A 19,356-nucleotide genomic window follows, 5' to 3' on the forward strand; every position below is an offset into this window, starting at 1 on the left:
CTGAAAAATAGGCAAAGGATATGAAGAGATATTTCTCCTAAGAACATATACACATGGGAAATAAGCACATGATTAAATGTTCAATGGCACTTACCATCAGGGAAATGCAAATCAAAACCACAATGAGATGCCACTTCACACCTACTAGGGTAACTATCATTTGTTGTTTTTTTTTTTTTTAGAGAGAGACACCCATGCAAGTGGGGGAGAGGGGCAGAGGAAAGAGAGAGAATCCCAAGCAGGCTCCACACTCAGCACAGAGCCCAACGCAGGGCTCGATCTCACGACCCTGGGATTATGACTTGAGCTGAAATCAAGAGTCGGACACTCAACCGGGCTACCGGGCGCCCCTACAATTTTTTTTTTAAGGGAAAATAAGTGTCGGCAGGATGTAAGGAAATTGGAATCCTCAGGCACTGCTGGTGGTAGCGGAAAATGGTACAGCCACCATGGCAAACAGTTCGGTGGTTCCTCTAAAAGTTAAACATAGGGGCGCCTGGGTGGCGCAGTCGGTTAAGCGTCCGACTTCAGCCAGGTCACGATCTCGCGGTCCGTGAGTTCGAGCCCCGCGTCAGGCTCTGGGCTGATGGCTCGGAGCCTGGAGCCTGTTTCCGATTCTGTGTCTCCCTCTCTCTCTGCCCCTCCCCCGTTCATGCTCTGTCTCTCTCTGTCCCAAAAATAAATAAAAAACGTTGAAAAAAAAAAATTAAAAGTTAAACATAGAATTACTATATGACCCAGCAATTCCACTCCGTAAGTATATGTCCAAAAGAACTGAAAATGGGGACTCCAATAACACTTATAAACCAGTAAGTCCACCAACACGCCAATGCCGGCATTAGTCACAAAATCCGATAGGCATTCATCAGCAGACGAATGAATAAACATCCATTGCATGTGATACATCCACACAGTGGAATATTATGCAGCCTTAAAAAGGAATGGAATTCTCTTACATGCTAGAACATGGAAGAACCTTGAAAACTCATGCTTATGCTAAGAGAAACAAGCCAAACACAAAAGGACAAAGGTTCCACTTGTATGAGGTACTTAGACTGGGCAAATTCATCAGCTTTGAGGTTGCAAGGGGCTTAGGAGAGGGGAAGGGGGAAGAGTTACTACTGTTCTATGGGTGTCACATTTCTGTTTGGTGTGATAAAAAAAAGTTTTGGAATCAGTGGTGGTGGTGGTACAACACTGTGAATATACTATTATCACTGAAAAATGTTTAAATGGCAAGTTTTAGGTTATATGTATTTTACCATTAAGAGAGAGAGAGAGAGAACTGTGGCGAATAAGGCTATACCCATCCTCACCAACGGAAAGGAGGGCCAGAAATCAGGATCCAGAGGGGATTAAGACCTGTGTATAAGGGCAGCCTGGACTTGGGACCTGTGCTCTTTTTCCAGTGTTGTGGTTTTTTGTTTTTGTTTTAAGCATGTAACTCACAAAACCAAGAGGTATCAGGAAGTATACAATGAAGTTTTTCAAGCCACCCCTACCTTGCATCTGGGCAACCAGTCCAAGTCAGTGCATAAAAAGAGTCACCACATGTTCTTGTGGCCTCTCCTAACCTTAACGCTCACTTGGGATACCTCCTAGCTACGTGACCTTGGCAAACTACCTCACATTTATCAGCCTCAGTGCTTCCACCTATAAATTAACCCTCTTCCTTTCTTCTCAGGGTGGTCATCCAGACCTAGATAAGATAAAGCAGGCAACAGGCACCGTTACCATGTTAAAGTTGAAAACACTGCTGTCTTTAGTAAAGGAAATTAAACCATTAGGAGCTACAGAGAAAAACAGGCACACTATGTACTCTCCATCTCCCTTCTTTCCTTTTCTCCGTAGCACCTTCTCTGTCCAACACTACATGTTGCCTGACCATCTGTCTCTCCAGCTAAACACAAGCTTCTTGGAGCAAAGACTTCTATCTGCTTTGTTCACTGCTGTACCTCCAGGGTCTAAATTACTGGTGCGCAGTAGGCACTCGGTGCGCGTCTGTTGAAGGAATAGATTACAAGCTCCAATAGCCCATTCTGAACCAAGCCAAACCACATCTCATCACCTGGCACTGATCCACCATTGACACCACAGCCCGCAAACTAAAGAGTCAACAAAATATTCTAACTCCCCCTTTGCAAGAAAAGGACTAGAGAGGGTAGAAAAGTCAGGAGCTCCTGGATAGGAAAGATGCACCAGGAAAGGAAAAGGCTTCCCAATGGAGTCAAGAATGTAGCCTCACAATAACTCTTCCTTAAAAAGAATGGAAGGAAACTCCAAAAGCCAGTGAACTCTCAATTCCAAGATAGAAGCCATGTGATTTCCGACTGCACATTTTTTAGAAATGAGTTCACCGCTAAGAACTTTCTGAGGCCAGAACTGTGAAGATTAAACCCAACTGAAGTAGCAATCCGTACACTAACAAATTGGATAATCTAGATGAAATGGACAAATTCCTAGAGATACACAATGTACCTAAACTGACTCATGAAAAAATTAAAAAATTGGAAAACATCTATATATCTATACATAGAAAAAAATCTGAATACATCTATATGTATCTAATAAGGAAACTGAATAAGTAATCAAAAACTTCCCAACAAAGAAAAGCCCTGAGCCAGATTGCTTTACTGGTGAATTCTACCAAACATTTAAAGAAATAACACCAATCCTTTTTCAAACTCTTCCAGAAAATTGAAGAGGAGGGAATACTTCCTAACTCATTCTAGGAGTTCAGCATTACCCTAATTCCAAAGCCAAAAACACTACAAGAAAAACTACAAACTCATATCCCTCATGAACACTGATGCAAAAATCCTCAACAAAATACAGCAAACTGAATCCAGCAATGATGAAGGACCAAGGGGAATTTACTTACTCCTGCGATGCAAAAATGGTTCAACATACAAAAACCAATTAATGCAATACAATAATAAGAATGAAGGAAAAAAACTGCATGATCATCTCAACTGATAAAGAAAAGCATTTGACAAAATTCAACTCTCCTTCATGATAAAAACACCCAACAAACTAGGAACAGAAGGAAACTTCCTCAACATGATAAAGGCCATATTTGAAAAACCCACAGTGAATGTCACACTTGACGTTAAAAGACTGAAAGATTTTCCCCTTTGATAAGGAACAAAATAAGGATGACTGCTTTCACAACTTCTAGCCAACATAACACTTAAAGTTCTAGCCAGGGCAATCAGGCAAGAAATAGAAATAAAAGCCATCCAAACTGGAATAGAAGCAAAACCATCTCTGTTCACATACGATAGATTTTTTATATGCAGAAAAGTCTAGAGTCCACGAAAAAAGAGCTGTTAAAATAGCAAACAAATTCAGCAAAGTTCCAGGATGTTGATTTTGTAAATCAACAAATGTCAGTTGCATTTCTACATACACTGGCAATGTACAATCTGAACAGGAAATTAAGAAAACAATCCCATTTATAATAGCACCAAAAAGAATAAAATACTTAGGAATAAATTTAACCAAAGAGCTAAAGACTTGTACAATGAACACTAAAGGACACTGCTGAAAAAAATTAAAGACTTAAAATGGAAAGACATCCCATGCTCATGGATTGGAAGACTTAGTATCGCTAGGATGGCAACGCTTCCCAAAATCATCGACAGATTCAGTGCAATCCCTATCAAAATCTCAACGGTGTTTTTTGCACAAACTGAAAAAATCCATTCTAAAATTCACACGGAATCTCAAGGGATCCCAAAAGCCAAAACAATCCTGGAAGAGAACTAAGTCAGAGGACACACACTTCCTGATTTCAAAACTTACTACAAGCTATAGTAATCAAAACAGTGTGGTACTGGCAAAATGACAGACGTATAAACCAATAAAATAGAACAGAGAGACCCTAAATAAGGTTATTCAACAAGGGTGCCAAGGCCACTCAACAGGGAAAGGACAGTCTTTTCAACAAATGATACTGAGAAAGCTGGATATTCACGTGCAAAAGACCGTTATTAGACACTGCATAATACTATACATAAAAATTAACTTGGAATGGATCAAAGACCTAAATGTAAGAGCTCCTACTATAAAACTCTTAAAAGAAAATAATGGGGGGAAAGCTTTAGGATTTTGGATTTGACAATGGTTCGTTTGGTATGAAAAGCAGGATCAACAAAAGAAAATTGGACTTTATCAAAATCAAAAACTCTGTGCATCAAAGGACACTACTGGGAAAGTGAAAAGACAATTTTGGAAATGGGAGAAAATATTTGTGAATCCCAGATCTGATAAAGGGTTAATATGCAGAATATACTAAGAACTTGTACAATTCAACCACAAAAACCAATTAAAAAATGGGCAAAGAACCTGAATAGACATTCTCCAAAAAAGATATACAAATGGCCACAGGCACATGAGAAGATGCCCAACATCACTCATCATTACAGAAATGCAAATCAAAACTACAATGTGATACCATTTCACGCCCATTAGGATGGCTACAATCAACAAAACAGAACATAACAAGTGTTGATGAGGATGTGGAAAAATTGAAATCCATGTGCTGCTGGAAATGTAAACTGAGTGGCTGCTATGGAAAATATGGCAGGCAGTTCCTTAAAACATAATCCAAAATTTCCAATTCTGGGTACATACCCAAAAGAACTGAAAAAACAGAAGCACAAACAGATTATTTGTACACTCATTGCCCACAATGGCCAAAAGTTAGAAGCAACCCCAAATGAATGGATAAACAAAATGTGGTATGTGTACAAAGTAATACTGAGGTTTAGATAGGAATGAAATTTCACACATGCTACAACACGGATAAACCTTAAAAACATTACGCTGAGTGAAATAAACTAGTCATAAAAAGTCAAATAGTATATGATTCTACTTATGTAAGATACCTGAAGTAGTCAAATTCACAGAATGGTGGTTGTCAGCGGCTGGGGTGAGAAGGGAATGGGAAGTTATTGTTTAAAGGGTACAGAGTTTATATCTGGGATGTTTAAAAAGGTCTGGACATCATGGTAGAGTTACATACCGTTATGAGCATATTTCAAATAGTAAATTTTATGTTATGTGTATTCTACCACAATAAAAAATTTTTGAGAAAAAATAGCAATCAGGACATATTTTCAGCCCATTGAGAGAATTCCACTTTTTTTTTTAAGTTTATTTATTTATTTAGACCATGAGCTGGGGAGGATCAGAGAGAGAGAGAGAGAGAGAGAGAGAGAGAGAGAATCCCAAGCAGGCCCTGTGCTGTCAGCGCAGAGCCCAACATGGGGCTTGATCCCAAAAATGGTGAGATCAAGATGTGAGCCAAAACCAAGAGTCGGTTGACTGAGCCACCCAGGCACCCGGAGAATCCTTCTTTAAAAGCCAGTGCTCCTGGGCACCTTTCCCATGGCAATGGGCCCTGAAGATGCTACGTTGTCCTTTGTATTCTGACCTCAAGTCCAGCCCCAATAATCTGGGCCCTAAATACAACCCAACAGCACAGGTTGGCTACCCACTGAGAGGCTGAGGCTTGAGCTTCCCTAGGTCAGGCAGTTTTTGAGCACAGCGATCTGACACGGCCGACAAGTTGCCAACAAAAGCAGAAGCCAATCTGGCTAGTTTTCACTCTCTATTACTTCCCCTTGTACTTTCCCTCAGGATACCAGACCGCCCTGTAGAAAGGAAACAGGGGCCAGATTGGCCAGTCTGATTCTTTAAAGTTGGAAAGTTGAGTCCCTGTTTTCCCCCATCCCTCGAAGGTCTAGATATTTACCATCCTTTGTACTTTGTAGAATTGAGAGAGGAGTTTTTGCTCATCCAAGGAGAGCAGAACTGACAACCTCCCCGCTCTGTGGTCTCTAGTGCTCTTTCATACAGATGATCCTGTCAGATCTCAAAATAACCCAGCAAGAATTAATATAGAGGGGTTGTTATCCTCCACTGCAGACATGAAGAAACGGGCTCAAGAAGCGGCTCCTGGGTGGCTCAGACAGTTAAGCATCCAACTCTTTGTTTCAGTTCAGGTCACAATCTCATGGTTTTGTGAGTTAGAGCCCCACATCCAGCTCCACGTTGATAGTGTGGAGCCTGAGATTCTCTCTCTCCCTCTCTCTCTCTGCCCCTCCCCCTCCCCCTCTCTCTCAAAAATAAACAAACTTAAAAAAAATTAAAAAGAAACAGGATCAAGGAGATGAAGCCATTTGTCCCAAGTCCCACGACCCCAAGTGACAGGGACAGGGTTATGAACTTCGCACAGGTAATGAACTCCAGAGTTCTCCTTCCTCCTGATTACTCAGAAAGATCAAGAAAGTGGAAATGTAATCGGACTATTTTGGTGTCAAACAAAAGCAAAGAAGAGGCTTCCAAGTTTGGCCACTAATAGGACTAGGAGATCCATCCCCAGAGAAGTAGCCTGGGAAGTGTTCTCCCCTTTCCCTGAGGTGCACCATGACCAAGAAATTGGGGTTTTCTTTTTAGACTTTGTACTCAACGACTCCAGCTCAACGCCCACAGCACAGTCTCGTACTGCCGTGCCCAAGGCGCACTGGTGGGCAGGCGTCTGCCAAATTCAGTGAATTTCACCAGAGATGGAAGGCCGGCTGGGTCGTGGGGAAACGGATGATTCAGGGCGCTCATACGCGAAAAAAAAAAATCACACCTAATCCAACGAGCATCTCCAACTTAGAAGTTGCCCAGGAGACCCACGCGGCAAACACCAGACAGTAGTGAAGACCATAGCGCGCTTACCACTGCCCGCCCCACCCCCGCGCATGCGCGACCACAGCATCAGCGCCAAGGGTCCCAGGCAGCTAGCACAGACTTGGTAGGCGGGCTACGACTCCTCGCGCATGCTCCACACGGGCGCGCATGCGCGTCTTTAGCAGCTGCATTTTCTTCCTCTCCTGTCTCTCGTCCCTGTTCTGGATCCCAACGCTGACTACCTCATCCACGGCCCTCACTCCGCATTCCTCACCTTGCGCCCGGTTTTTTCCCGTAGGGCTTTCAGCCGTTCCTTTCGCCGCAACGCCTCTTCCTCTAGCCGGCCCACACCAGCCGCAGTAGCGGCCATGTTACCCGCCCGCCTCGTCCCGCAATGCGCAGGCCCAGGGAGTAGATGAACCTCTGGTGGCCAATCCAGGGACGGGAATGGGAGAACAGGAAGTCTTGAAAACCAATCAATACCGAGTTGCTATAGGAGGGCCCGCCCTATCTTTCCCCGCGACTTGCTTCGCCTGTTGGGAGAGGGCACGGCAAAGAGAAAGGTTTTAAGGCTCGATTCGTCCAATGCCAATCAGTGAGAAAGTAGCAAGTGGAATCAGACCTGAGTGAAGGAGGATAGAGCGCGTCGATCGCTTGGCTTTTGCCTAAGCATGCGCAAACCCCAGCGCGCTCCGTATCGGCCACTTGGAATGTGCTGACCCTCCGTATCCACTTGTCCTGGTTCTTCAAGGCCCGAATACCTTCAAAGAAGTCTTCCCTGACTCTCCACTCCCATCCTAGTTTAATAAGAGATCTGCCTCTTCCTTCCTCTGCTGCTATCAAGTGGCTCCTGATGCACTTGTTCATGCGCTTCTGTGTCTTCTCTCAGGACTCTCAGCTCCTGCGCAGTGGCCATTTCCTCGGCCTCAAGGATGATCCCCTCCCACCTCCAAGCACCCTGAAGCAGCAAAGTACTCAGGGCCAGACTACCCGACCTGGCCCAGTGGGCCCCAGGAACCTCCTGAGCTTAGTTCCTGAGAACTAAGCTGAGAGTTGGTTTGGCCTTGACTACAACAAGTGGCCAAGCGGTGCACTGCTCCCCAGCAGGAGCCGCCAGGGTCTTTCCTGCATTAACCAGAATGCCCTGACAACCAGGAGACCACTTAGGCTGAAGTCAAGACCCTTTTTTTTTTTTTTTTTTAACGTTTATTCATTTTTGAGGGAGAATCTGAGGACAAGCAGGGGCGGGGCTGAGAGAGAGGGAGACACAGAATCCAAAGCAGGCTTCAGCCTCTGAGCTGCCAGCACAGAGCCTGATGCAGGGCTCAAACCCATGAACTGTAAGATCATGACCTGAGCCAAAGTTGGGCACTTAACCGACTGAGCCACACAGGTACCTCTGAAGTCAAGATCTTCTGATAGGATGTAAAAGGTCCTGAAAGCCACACAGAGGCCATGCCCCCACCCCCACCCCCCACCCCGCCAACACATACCACGACTTGTCTCAGCAAAGCTGTTTCCTGCTTGGGGCCTCCCTTCCCAGGCTGGTAGCAGGTGAATGCCCACTCCTCCCAGTTCCCCTCAAAGGCTCCTGTGCCACAAGACCTCTGTTCAGTCCCTCCAAAACAACCCTTGACCTCACTAGCCTTTTGGTGCCCTGTTCCCCTGCATCAGGAGGGGTGACTTGACAGAACCTCATTCACAGGTAGTGAGTGCTCAGGAAATGTCAGCTCAGAGGTAGGATGGACAGAGCAGGAAAAAAAGCCAGAGTGGAAGGGCTGCCTAAGAAGCCAGGAGGACAGAAAAGGATGGGAATGGAGACAGTCTGTCTTCTCTTGGCCACTCAAGGTCTAGGGGACTCCAGACTCCTAGAGTTCCTCTAGCTGATAGTACCTTTCTGAGCCTCACAAACTTCCCAACTCCAACACAGGGCCTGACCCCTGCCCAACACCCGGGGACCCCTCACCTCCAGAGCAGGCTGGTTTGGGGAGGAGAGAGGGGTCCAGTGGTGATGGTGGCAATGGCCCAGCAAAGAGTCAGTCAGGCCTCCATCCCTGTCCACGCTGTCCCTGGCTACCCAAGTGATTCTCATTTGGCTTATCTGGGCCTCAATTTCTCCATCTGTAAAAGAGAGGCATGAGACATCCTCCTGTCTTTAACCTCTTGAGATGAAAGAAAACAAAAGATGTGACGCCAAGTACTGAGCCCTGGAGTGGAGGATGCCTCCACTGGAATATCTAGGAGGATCCTTTGAAGAGGGGATCCGTGAGGACTGCCTAAATCTTCCAGGGATCTGCCTGACAGGTGGAGGGCACTGCTTCTCCGGAGGTATTTTGGGAATGCCCTGCTGCTTGCGCTCTGATTTCCCCCATCCTGCTCCACAAACAGTAGAAGCAAAAACATTGCATATTTGGTCTCCCCCGTGAAAGTGCTTAGAACAGCACCAGGCACGTGGTAAACTCCACAAGTGTCATCGTGGCTGTTGTTACCATTATTTGTTGACAGAATCTGGCCATCTGAACGCATCCCGCAGTCCCGTCCCCCTCCCCCCCCACCCCCCCCCCACCCCCCCGCCAGACCCTGTTCCTTGCCCAAAAGGTGGCAATTCCAGCTAAGCGGGCTGCTCCGGGGGTGGATCTAGACTAAGGGCGAGTCTGGAAAACCTGACCCCAGCCCTCGTCAGGGAGACTCAGATTGGCCCTTTTCAAGGCACTGTTAGGGGATGGCTGCGGCTGCGACGGCGAGCTGGGCTGCGGGGCGCCCTCCGGGGCCGCCCTGACCTCAAGCTCCTCCTCCCTTCGGGCTCCCCGCCCTTTGCACGGTCCCGGGAGAGGCGGGGCGGCGGTAGCGGCAGCTAAGTGCAGGAAGCCGGGCGGCGGCCGGCCGCGAGGAGGAGGAGCGTGCAGACTTAGGTGGCTCGGCGCGGCGGGGGCCAGTGCTACTTCCCCGAGTAGTACCGCGCCGCTCCGCCCCGGAGTGACGCCCTCCGCCCATGGGCCTGGCCGAGGGCAACCGGCGGGCGGCGCGGAGGAGGCGGCGGCGGCAGGTGGCGCGCAGCAAGGCCGGAGCCGGGCCGGGCCATGGCCGCCTCGGAGCGGCTGTACGAGCTGTGGCTGCTCTACTATGCTCAGGTGAGCCCGCCCCACGCCGTCCCGCTGTGCCCCCAGCTCCGCGCGCCCCGCGCCTGCTGCACCTGCGCCCCGCGTCCCGCGTCCCTGGGGCCGTGTAGATGAGCGCGCGCCGGGCGGACTTGGGCTCCGCACACACGTGTGCGCCGCCCCCGGCCCGCCGGTGCCTCCGGCCCTTATACCTGGGGGGTGACCCTCGCGGGCGTGCACCTCAACAGAGCCTCGGGGTTGGGTACCGCGCGGCCTCGGTCGTGCCTGATGAGGAGAGGGACCCGGATACAGGCGGCTGGACACTTCCCCCCTTTTACAGATGGTGAAACTGAGGCCCGGAAAATAAACGAGAGACTGGGAGGGTTGGGAGAGGCAGGAAGCCTTAGTTTGCATTTGGGCTTGCCCCTCCTGTGGGCGAGGCCCCATTGGGTGGTCGTGGTCAATGGGTCGGAGTGGACTCTGGGTGCCTGCAGGCGAGGTGGAAAGGTAGGGTCCTGCTTTGATCTGATTCGAGTCAACTCAGACTGCTCCCCACCAGGGCACCAGCAGTGATGAGCTCCTCCCTGACCCTGACCGAGGAGGCCCCTACCTCCTGGGGGTCCAGCCAGAAGGAAAGATTTGCCTTGGATGCAGAAGGAGGGGGTAGGGGAGGTGAGCTAGGAGGGATGTTTGAAAGGGATGGAGGGAGGCCCTCCCCTCCTGAGTTCCCTGTCCTGTCTCAGAGACTACCTCAAGTGGCCTCTGAAGGTGAAGGGAGTGACTCTGACCCAGGTGTCCTGTCAGAGCTGAAAATCTGGTGTCCCCCAAACTCTGTGTCTCACACACATAGGCTCCCACTTTCCTTCTGCTTTCACAGCAGGGAGGGATTCCAGGGTAATGCCCCCTTCCTCTTCACCTAGCATCAGCCTCCCTCCCTACACCTGCCTGGCATCATGCTGCTGGCTCAGGTGTGCCCTGGGCACAATGGGCTATTGTGTGCCCCTGATCTCGTCACTAGGGGGAAGTTCGTGACCAGATCAGCTGGCCCTCTGTGAAGAGGCTGGCTGACTGTCTCCTAGGACTGCAGGCTGGATCTGGGGGGCCCTGGGGACCTAGAATACAGGCCATAAGTGCCACAGTTTATTGAGTCCCCTTAGGTGGTGAGAGGTCCAGGCCCCTGGCAGGAGGCAGCGTGTGTGACCCAGGGCAAGCTCTTTACACCTCTGAGTCTCTATCTGTAAATTTGGCACACCCTTGATCTCAGGGTAGCTTAGACTCCGCAGAGAAGTAGCCAGTATGGCTTGTCTGCGCCAGAGAAAGTTCCTGCTTCCTTGGGTTCCCTTATCCAGGCCTCTCTGTTGACATCTCCAAGGGTTGGTCTTTGGGAAGGGAAAAGATTCAGAAGGAAATCTGCCCCTGGCCCCCATGCGTCTGATTGCCCGAGTGGCTGTGGGCAAGTTCTTGGTCCTCAGTTTCTTCCCCTGTGACCAGAAGAAGGCGGGGGCGGCGGCGGCGCTTGAACCAGATAATGAGTCTGAGGGACGTTAATGGTGGGTCTTCAGGTTGCCTTGGTACTGTCTCCCAGGACTGTACCTCCGGCATAGCGTGGTGCCTACCCTTCTAGTTGAGTTCTGCAAATGGTCAGCCCCCCTATTCCCTCGGGTGGGGGGGGAGGTTAGCACTCATCTGTGCTGAGTCCCCTCTCCCTTCCAGCTCCTCACTTCATCAGGGCAGGTCTGGGGCACAGGCTGGCTGGTTGTAGCCCCAGAAGCCTGGGCAGTCAGGGGGTGGCCTAGGGCCGAGCAAACAAATCCAGGATGTGAGTATGAACCGGAAGCTTCGGCCAACCTCCCAGTGCTGCCTTCCTGCCCACATGGTCCTGCTCCTGCTCTCGGAACAGGTCCCCACCCCTCCATGCTGGGCTCCCAGGGAGTGGTGGCTGTGCTACTTTGAGCCCTGCTAGGGACCTATTGTGTGTGTGTGTGTGTGTGTGTGTGTGTGTGTGTGTGTGCTTGGGGGAGGGGTAAGATAAGGTAAGACTGATAGAGGGTGTTGTGTTAAGAGACCCCTCAGTTGGCCAGCCACCCAGTCAGAAGGTTCTCCCAACAACCGTGCCCCTCCCCTCAGCAGAGAGCTGACATCAGCTGGCAAACCTGTTTTCCCAGTTGTGGGTCTAGGCCCGCCCAGGGGAGCACCCCCCCCTTTCTGCCCTTCCTTTCTCCTCACAGACCCCAGGTTCAGACCCGCCCACCCCTCTCCCTCTAGGGGCCACAACTGGGGAAGGAGCATTGCTGAGGGAGGAGTAGCCCTTGGACAACATCACTCAATCTGAGCCCCTCGGGGCCCTGGTAGGGAAACCAAGGCAGGGTCATACCAAGGTCATCGGACACATTTGGGGCAGAGTCCGGCAGAGTTCTGACCCAGTCTCCGTCCTGGGAAAGGTCTAGTTCTGTGGGCAGGAAGCCTTAGGTGGGTCTGCACCCTGGGACAGCACAAGCTGTTTCCTCCGCATGGAGTCTTCTCCTTCCCGCTTGGGGGGGCCTTTGTCTCCTGTCCCCCTGACTGGGCTGGACCTCAGATCAGGCAGGTCCCCATTTTCACCCTCACTGTGCTTGCTACTTGGCAGTTTCCCCCCACCTCACGTTTCGCAGAGGCTCCGCAGGTGTTAGCTGAGTGGCTGGATGCAGGAGACAGGCCCCACAGCAGTGACCTGTCATGCCCTCGGAGGCTTAGTTTGGGCCTTGTGGGCAGAGGGGATGGGAACTCCAGGAGCCAGCACAAGGCAGCGGGAAGCACGAGAGGCCAGTTGTCAGGAGTGAGGGGGTGCCCGGGCGATAGGTGGGGGCTTCCCCAGGGAGGGCTAGCAAGGGGGTGAGGACAGGAGGACTGGGAACAGCACCCAGCAGGCTGGCAGTTGGGCAGCATGTAAAAGTTATGCAGAATAACACGCACACGAGCAGCCCCTCTTTGGGCGGAGCAGTAGTGTTGCTCAACAGCCCCCCAGTGAAAGGGAGTGCTGGGGGGCATGGCATCTGGGGGCGCTCAGGGCCGCCAAGGTCAGGACAGGTCAGACATTCAGGTTACAGGTGGGGAGCCCAGGCTGAACTCTCCAGTTACGCCTTTGAGGACTCGGGGTTCCAGGGAGGTCAGGTTGGAGCTGGAGGTGACGTTGCTCTGTTCACCCCTCACTGGTCCTTAACCTGACTGCTGACCTCCACTGCTTCATGGAAACCTGGTCAGGCCCTCTGCTTCCTCTGGGACTTTAGCTGGATCATATGCCTCCCCGTGCCTCAGTTTACCCTCTTCAAATGGGGAAAAGCGAGGCAGAATAGCCTCCTTAGTGCTTATACCTCAGAGGAGCAACCAGGGTTTCCTCTTCCCTGCCTTTATTCCTAAGGCAGCTGACGGGGCAGGACTGAGGTGATGGGGAGAGTAGCACAGAGCCCAGGCGTGGGGGGAGGGGCTGGTAATCCCTGGAGTTGTCATGGCAACTGGGGAGCTGATGTGGAAGTGTGGGGTCCCCATGGAAACAAGGTCGGTTACTATGGGGACCCTGGAAGGAAATTCTCGGTTTCCATAGTGATAGGACAAGGGGAAGGTTAAGCCCTAGGGGGCATTATGGAGACCAAAAAGCCCACCCCTTTCAAGACCCCGTCCTCAGGTAAGGGGGAGAGCCTGGTCCAGCCACCTGGGGAACTTGTAGCACTGTGCCTCAGTTGCCATTGCCTCTGGCAAAGTCCCCATCTTCCCGCTTCATTCTTTGACCTGAGGTCCTCCAAGTCTGACCTCCGGGCCCCATGGTGTAGCCAGAAGCCACCTTCGGCTTGACGTTGCCATCACCCTCCTGATGCTGAGCGGGAAGACCCCCAGGCCTGAAAGAGTTTATCCTGACCAGACCCCACCCCACCCTGTCCCATTTCTGCTTGCCTGTCCCTGGAAATGGGGTGCTCACTACCACCCAGGCAATTCTGACCAGGAGCGGTCACCCACTGTGGAGCTACAATCCTCTCTCCTCACCCTGTTCCTGGCTCTAACCTGGGGACCACCAACAGACTCCCATTCTACCCACCTGGGACAGCCACCCGTGAGACCTTGGCTCTGCTGGTGAGCCAAGGTCCGCCACTCGTTAGTCACTCACCGAGGTGTGTGGGGAGAACGTTAGTGCTGCTCTAGCGTGCCAAGGGCTTGGGAAGGCAGAGCCCCTGGATCTGGGGATGGAGCTCCCCGCTCGCCTTACCTGGTGCTGGTGGGTGTGGCTAGCGAGCCTCTTGGGGCAGCTGAAGCGTAAAGAGATTAATGCTGAGTAACAGCCTACTAAATGTGAGAACCGGGGCTGGACTCCAGAACCCGTGCCCTCAGCCCCTGACTGGCAGCCCCAGCCCCTGAATCACCAGACAGGGCTGGGTCTTGAAAAAGATGCTGGCTCTGGGGAGCATTCAGGCAGAGGAAGCATGGAGGGCAAAGCTGTTACAGACCCGTGGGCGTGGGGACAGAGAGTCATGCCTTGGGGCTGGGCCATCCAGGGGGTACGGGGTGCTGTGACATGGGAGGAGGCCGTGGACTTGCCTAAACCTCGTGCTGGGTGGGCTGATCAGACAGTGGCGGCCGCTCGTGCGTACCTGAGGCACACTGGACGCCAGACGCCGGTTAAGGAATTTTTGCGTATTGCGCCACTGTAAACTCCAAGAGAGGTGGTGATGGGGAGAGGGGTTTGAAGCCAGGTCTGGGCCCTGAGGTGACACCCAGGGCAAGCCAGGGCCGGTGTTGGGCTTGGGGCAGGGCAAGCAGCTTGGTCGTCCCTGTCCCCTGGCAGACAGCCCCACCCACCCATCCACGCCAAAGCTGCCTGCCCTCAGCCCTCCTGGGTTACCTCAGAGTTCTGGGGAAGTGGCAGTTCAGTGCCCACCCAGGGACTGTTTGGGCCCAAATAGCCCTTGGGGTCTCCCCACCCCTAGTACTGAGTGTCCTCAGGGTTGGCCGGGCATAGACTGGGGCTCCCGCAGACGTGGTCGTGAGTCCCCCTCATCTGTCCCGGGTCCACTGACCTCCCCCTCCCCGCAGCTTGCTCGCCTGCAGCAGAGCCTCATTACCACTTACACATGAGCCCCAGGGCCTGAGGAGGAGTGTGGGTGCTCGTGGGAGAGGTGGGGTTGGGCCCTGGCCCCTTCAAGTTAGGGACTGGACTGACCCTGCCCAGCATTCCTGCTCTGAGCTGGAAAGGGAGGGAAGAGCCAGTGGAGGCAGAGTGTGGGAAGCCCAGGCACCACAGCCACCTCTTCCAGCTCTTGGAGCCCTTGGCATTCAACACTGCCACCGTGACTGTGAGCCCCGACCCCTGCAGGGACCCCTGTGCCCCTGAGCACCGCAGCCTCATGTCATGGGGCTCAGGTCAGAGGTGAGAGAGGCAGATACCCCTATCCTCCCTAGTCCTATGCTTTAGAGAGACCCCTTATGCTCCTTCCAGAGCCATGAAGGCTACCTTGATTGCCTCAGCCCTGAACCCAGCCCAGCCTGGACCTGCTGGACAGGCCCAAGGGTGTGGTTCTAGGGATGGAAAGCAGGAGTGTGCTGAGTTTGAGGGGCCCACCCAGGTTCTGGGAGGGTCAGTCCAGGTGATGGCCATGAAGAGGGTGGCAGGTTTCTGTTTAAGTACCAAAAGCTCAGGTCACAGATGGCAGGGGGGCATGGGGTGGATAGAGGCCTGGACTGGAGGATGTGACGCAGAGCGGACGGAGAGCCTGGAGAAGCAGGTGCGATTGGACTGGGGGCCTGGAATGCCAGGCTCAGCTGAGCCCTTATCCTTAGGTTGGGTGGGCGGGGTGGAGGTGGGGTGGGGTGGGGGAGGGGTGGTGGACACGGTCAAACTTGGGTTTTCAGGGGCTCGGCAGAGCTACAGTGGGCAAAAGGGACTCACATTTTAGGTGAGAGATGTCTGTGGCTTACCTGGGGGTGGTTTGGGGGGTAGAAGAGGAGAGGGTGGTGTTGGGCCAGTTTTGAAGGTAGACCGGGATCTGTGGGGTCGCTGAGGCAGGGGCCACATGGTCAGCTTGGATGGGCTGGCCAGCAACCATGAGTGGCCCTGGCCTAAAACAAAGATCTGGCTTTCAACACCCTCAGAAGAGCAGCTGAAGCAGTTCTAGTGGATGAGACATCCTCTCTGGAGCCCCCCTTTACCCCCAACGCAATGGGAAATGTTCAGAAGTGGTCAAAGAGCCTGGCCTGCTCTGGCGTCTCAGGGTTGGGCATTTTGGTGTCATTGCTGATTGGTGGAGAGAAGGGGTGTGGACAGAGGTAGGGGAGCAGGAAGGCTGCCAGTGGCAGAGGGTGGAGAGGTCACCGAAGGTAACTGACAGAGAAAAAGTCACGGTGGTGTGGGCCTGCACCTTGGTAGCCCCAGCCCCTCTCACAGTTGCCCAGGCCTCGGGTCTGTGACAAATGCACAAGTAAGGTGCCCAGCCACAGGGTGAGGGTTTGCTCTGCCTAGGTTTCTTGTGCTCCTGGCCCATTCTGCTGAGGTGTAGCCCTTTCCCTGGGGTCCATTCAGTCCCTACCCTGTGGTCTGGGGTCTGCAGGCAGCAGAAATGAGCCATCCACCCGAGGTAGTTCCAGAAGTCCTTGGGTTGAGGTCCATGGCACCGGGGACGCAGCACCTATGATGTGTCCCTTGCCCCTTCAGCCTTCTCCAGTCCAGTCCCTGCCCTACCTCTGTCCCTGGGAAAGAAAGCTGCCTTCTGGGCTCAGCTGGTTTGGGGGTGGAGCTGCAGATGCGGGAGGGAGGACTGGGTAGGAGGAGGAGCTCCAGGCCACCACCCACTCTGTGCCCTGGGAGGGGCATAGCGGTTAGAGCCAACTGGGGCTAGGCTAGGACCTACTCAACTGTGTCCCTGGGGTAGAGACCAGTAGGGCCGGGTGGGAAGTCCAGGACACAGGGAAGGGGGACAGGGCAAAGGTATGACTGAGTCCTCCATAATCCACATTGTTCCCTGGGCCTGAAGTGTTGCATCCAGGTGAGGAAGCTCTGAGTGCCTTGAATGAAGGGCCCGTATTAGCATCAGGGATCAGAACCTGTCCCTAGATAGGCCTGCCCTGACTCCCCAAGTCCAGACCTCATGCCAGGAAAACGAGTCCCTGGTCTCCAAGCCCCACCCGGAGCAGGGTGACCACGCCCCTCTGCACTCCAGGCCCCGCCCCCAGTGCTGGGCCAGGTCCCTCGCAGCTTCTCTTGCAGGGCCCTGGGTGCCCCGGGGGGGCCCCCCCCACATCCCTGCGGTCTGCCGGGAGGAAGCGGCCCCCCTCCCCCACCGTGACTCTGCGCTTCCTGCCCCTGCCGGGGCGGGAGGGGACATTTCCCGTTCACACCAAAGTTTCCCTGGCGGCGCCCAGACTCGGGCTCAGCCGCTGCCCCTCTTGCCCATGGAGCCGGCTTTGGGGCCTGGGGTCCAGGTAACCAGCCAGGGAGGGCGTTAGGTTCCCAGGGCCAGGTAGGGCATTCTGCTTGTACTTGCGGGGAGTGTGCGTGTGCATGGGTCTGCCTGACCCATGGTGTGCATGTAGCACCAGAGCCATAGTCAGGGAAGGTCTCCTGGAGGTAGTGGCGGCTGCTGAGCTGAGAGAAGGTGGAAGGCAGAGGCCAGCCCAAGGCTTTGGATCAGGGGTGGCTGGAGGGTGGAAGGTCTTCAGCCCCAGCACCAGTGTGGGCCATGGCCACATCCCAGGACTGTGCACACTTAAGCCCCACCCTCCCCTGCCTATGTCAGGCTTGCCTGAGGCCCCAGGAGTTAGGGAGGTGGGAGCAGAGACTGGGGAAAGCAGACAGGGAGCCTGTGAGAGCTGTCAGCATGCGGGGTAGTCCTCTGATGCTGACCTTCCAACTTCCCATCCTCCTCCCCTCCCCGTCCCTCACTGTCTCCACCTGCACTGCCCTGCCTCCAACCCCTGTCTACCCCACGTCTACCTCCATTCGTTGCTGTCTACACCCCCTTGTCCTTCCCATGTGCACTGAACCCTCTCTGTCTCCCACCACTCTTCCCCCCACTCCTTGGCCTGCAGAAGGACCTGGGCTACCTGCAGCAGTGGCTGAAGGCCTTCGTGGGTGCCTTCGAGAAAAGCATCTCGCTGTTCTCTCTGGAGCCGCGCAGGTGAGGCTGAATCTCCACGGAGGGCAGGGGCGGGGCAGGGAGACGGAGGGGCCTGGTGCCCTAGTGACCCCCCTCCCCGCAGGCCAGAGGAGGCAGGCGCAGAGGTGCCGCTGTTGCCGCTGGACGCGCTGCACGTGCTGGCCGAGCAGCTAGACAAGGGGGACCTGGAGCAGGCCCTGCTGCTGCTCAAGCTTTTCATCATTCTCTGCAGGTGAGTCCGTGTTGTTCTCGGCTCAGGGAGGTGGGGGGCAGCTTGGAACTGTGGGCCGAGGTGGGGCTGGCCTGTGCCTGTGACTTTTGTGACCTCTCTCCAGGAACCTGGAGAACGTAGAGGCGGGCTGGGGCCAGGTGCTGGTGCCCCGGGTGCTGGCATTGCTGACCTGGTTGACGGCAGAGGTGAGGTGGGCTCTACCCTGGGTGGGGAGGTGGTGGTAGGCGGTAGCCAGGGCCCAGCTAACCCCCTCCACCCTGTCCCCATACCTACAGCTGAAAGGAGCCCATGCATCGCAGGAGGGCCGTGGGCCGCAGCTGGAGAACGTGGCCCTGCATGCCCTCCTCCTCTGCGAGGGCCTCTTTGACCCTTACCAGACCTGGCGGCGCCAGCATAGTGGGTGAGAGCCAGCCCACCGCAGAGGGGGCTCTACCCTCCAGCCACCCCTGATCCCCAGAGAAGGCTGGGGAGAGAATGGGGGGAACCGCTTTGGCCAAGGTGTGGAGGTGGGAGGGGGCACGGGTGTAGGCTGGTGAAGGAGGATGGCCAAAGAGGGGTGGGTGCCTGGCCTCACCCGGGCCCCTGCCCATCCCCCACCCCCACCCCCAGGGAAGTCATCACTTCCAAGGAGAAGAGCAAATACAAGTTCCCTCCAGCTGCTTTGCCCAGTGAATTCAGCGCCTTCTTCAGAGGTCAGGCCCCGCCCCTTCCCCCCCCCCAAGGCCCCACCTGGCCCCGCCCCCAAACCTGAGCCCCTTCCTGCTGTCCTGCAGTTCCCCATCCCAGAGGCAGCATGGGTTGTGCTTAGTGGTGGCTGCAAACAGGGCTGGGAGCACCACGGGAAACTGAGGGGGGCCCCTAGCGCGGGGAGGGGCAAGGAGGACTTTGGGGGCAGAGAGGAGAGAAAGGGCACGTCGGAACAAAATGAGTAATTTCTTTTCTGGGATGGAGCGAAGGCCTCCCGTAAGGTGGGGGAGATAAGTTTCCCTTCCCCCTTCCCCCCCACCTCTTGGGTCCCCGCAGCCACTTGGACCCCACTCTGATCTGGACCATCTGAAAACTCCCTGGTCCAATCCCTTTGTCCCTGCAGCCTCCACCCCTCTTCTAGGCAACGTCTACACTAAGTGTCTCTACTTCCTGCTCCCTCGGTCCTAGGGTCAGTTCCTCCAGGACCTGTGCCCCCTGGGAGCCCTCTTCTCTTAGGTCCCCTCTTTTCCTCTCATTG

The 19,356-nt window shown here is 53.8% G+C and overlaps 2 protein-coding genes across 7 annotated transcripts in view; one reads left to right on the forward strand and one right to left on the reverse strand.

Annotated features, from left to right (window-relative positions):
- CCDC12 (coiled-coil domain containing 12) overlaps positions 1-7,090 on the reverse strand; it is a 54,414-nt gene extending 47,324 nt beyond the window's left edge. The window contains exon 1 of the mRNA XM_019416599.2: positions 6,959-7,090. Within this exon, the coding sequence (XP_019272144.1) occupies positions 6,959-7,054 (96 nt within the window). The 5' untranslated portion in view covers positions 7,055-7,090. The remainder of the gene's footprint in view (positions 1-6,958) is intronic.
- A 2,450-nt stretch (positions 7,091-9,540) lies between these two features.
- NBEAL2 (neurobeachin like 2) overlaps positions 9,541-19,356 on the forward strand; it is a 29,764-nt gene continuing 19,948 nt past the window's right edge. For 2 of the 6 annotated variants that reach the window (XM_019416603.2, XM_019416605.2), the window contains exons 1-6: positions 9,541-9,815; positions 17,832-17,920; positions 18,003-18,131; positions 18,235-18,316; positions 18,407-18,531; positions 18,741-18,823. In XM_019416603.2, coding sequence (XP_019272148.2) covers positions 9,765-9,815; positions 17,832-17,920; positions 18,003-18,131; positions 18,235-18,316; positions 18,407-18,531; positions 18,741-18,823 — 559 coding nt within the window. In that variant the 5' untranslated portion in view covers positions 9,541-9,764. Of the gene's footprint in view, positions 9,816-17,132; positions 17,226-17,831; positions 17,921-18,002; positions 18,132-18,234; positions 18,317-18,406; positions 18,532-18,740; positions 18,824-19,356 lie in introns of those variants that run through there. The other 4 variants (XM_019416601.2, XM_019416604.2, XM_019416602.2 and 1 more) reach the window with 2 other exon arrangements.

Source organism: Panthera pardus, unplaced genomic scaffold (genome assembly GCF_024362965.1).
Source record: "Panthera pardus isolate Hobbes unplaced genomic scaffold, ASM2436296v1 HiC_scaffold_8, whole genome shotgun sequence".
In the NCBI taxonomy this organism is placed as follows: Eukaryota; Metazoa; Chordata; class Mammalia; order Carnivora; family Felidae; genus Panthera; species Panthera pardus.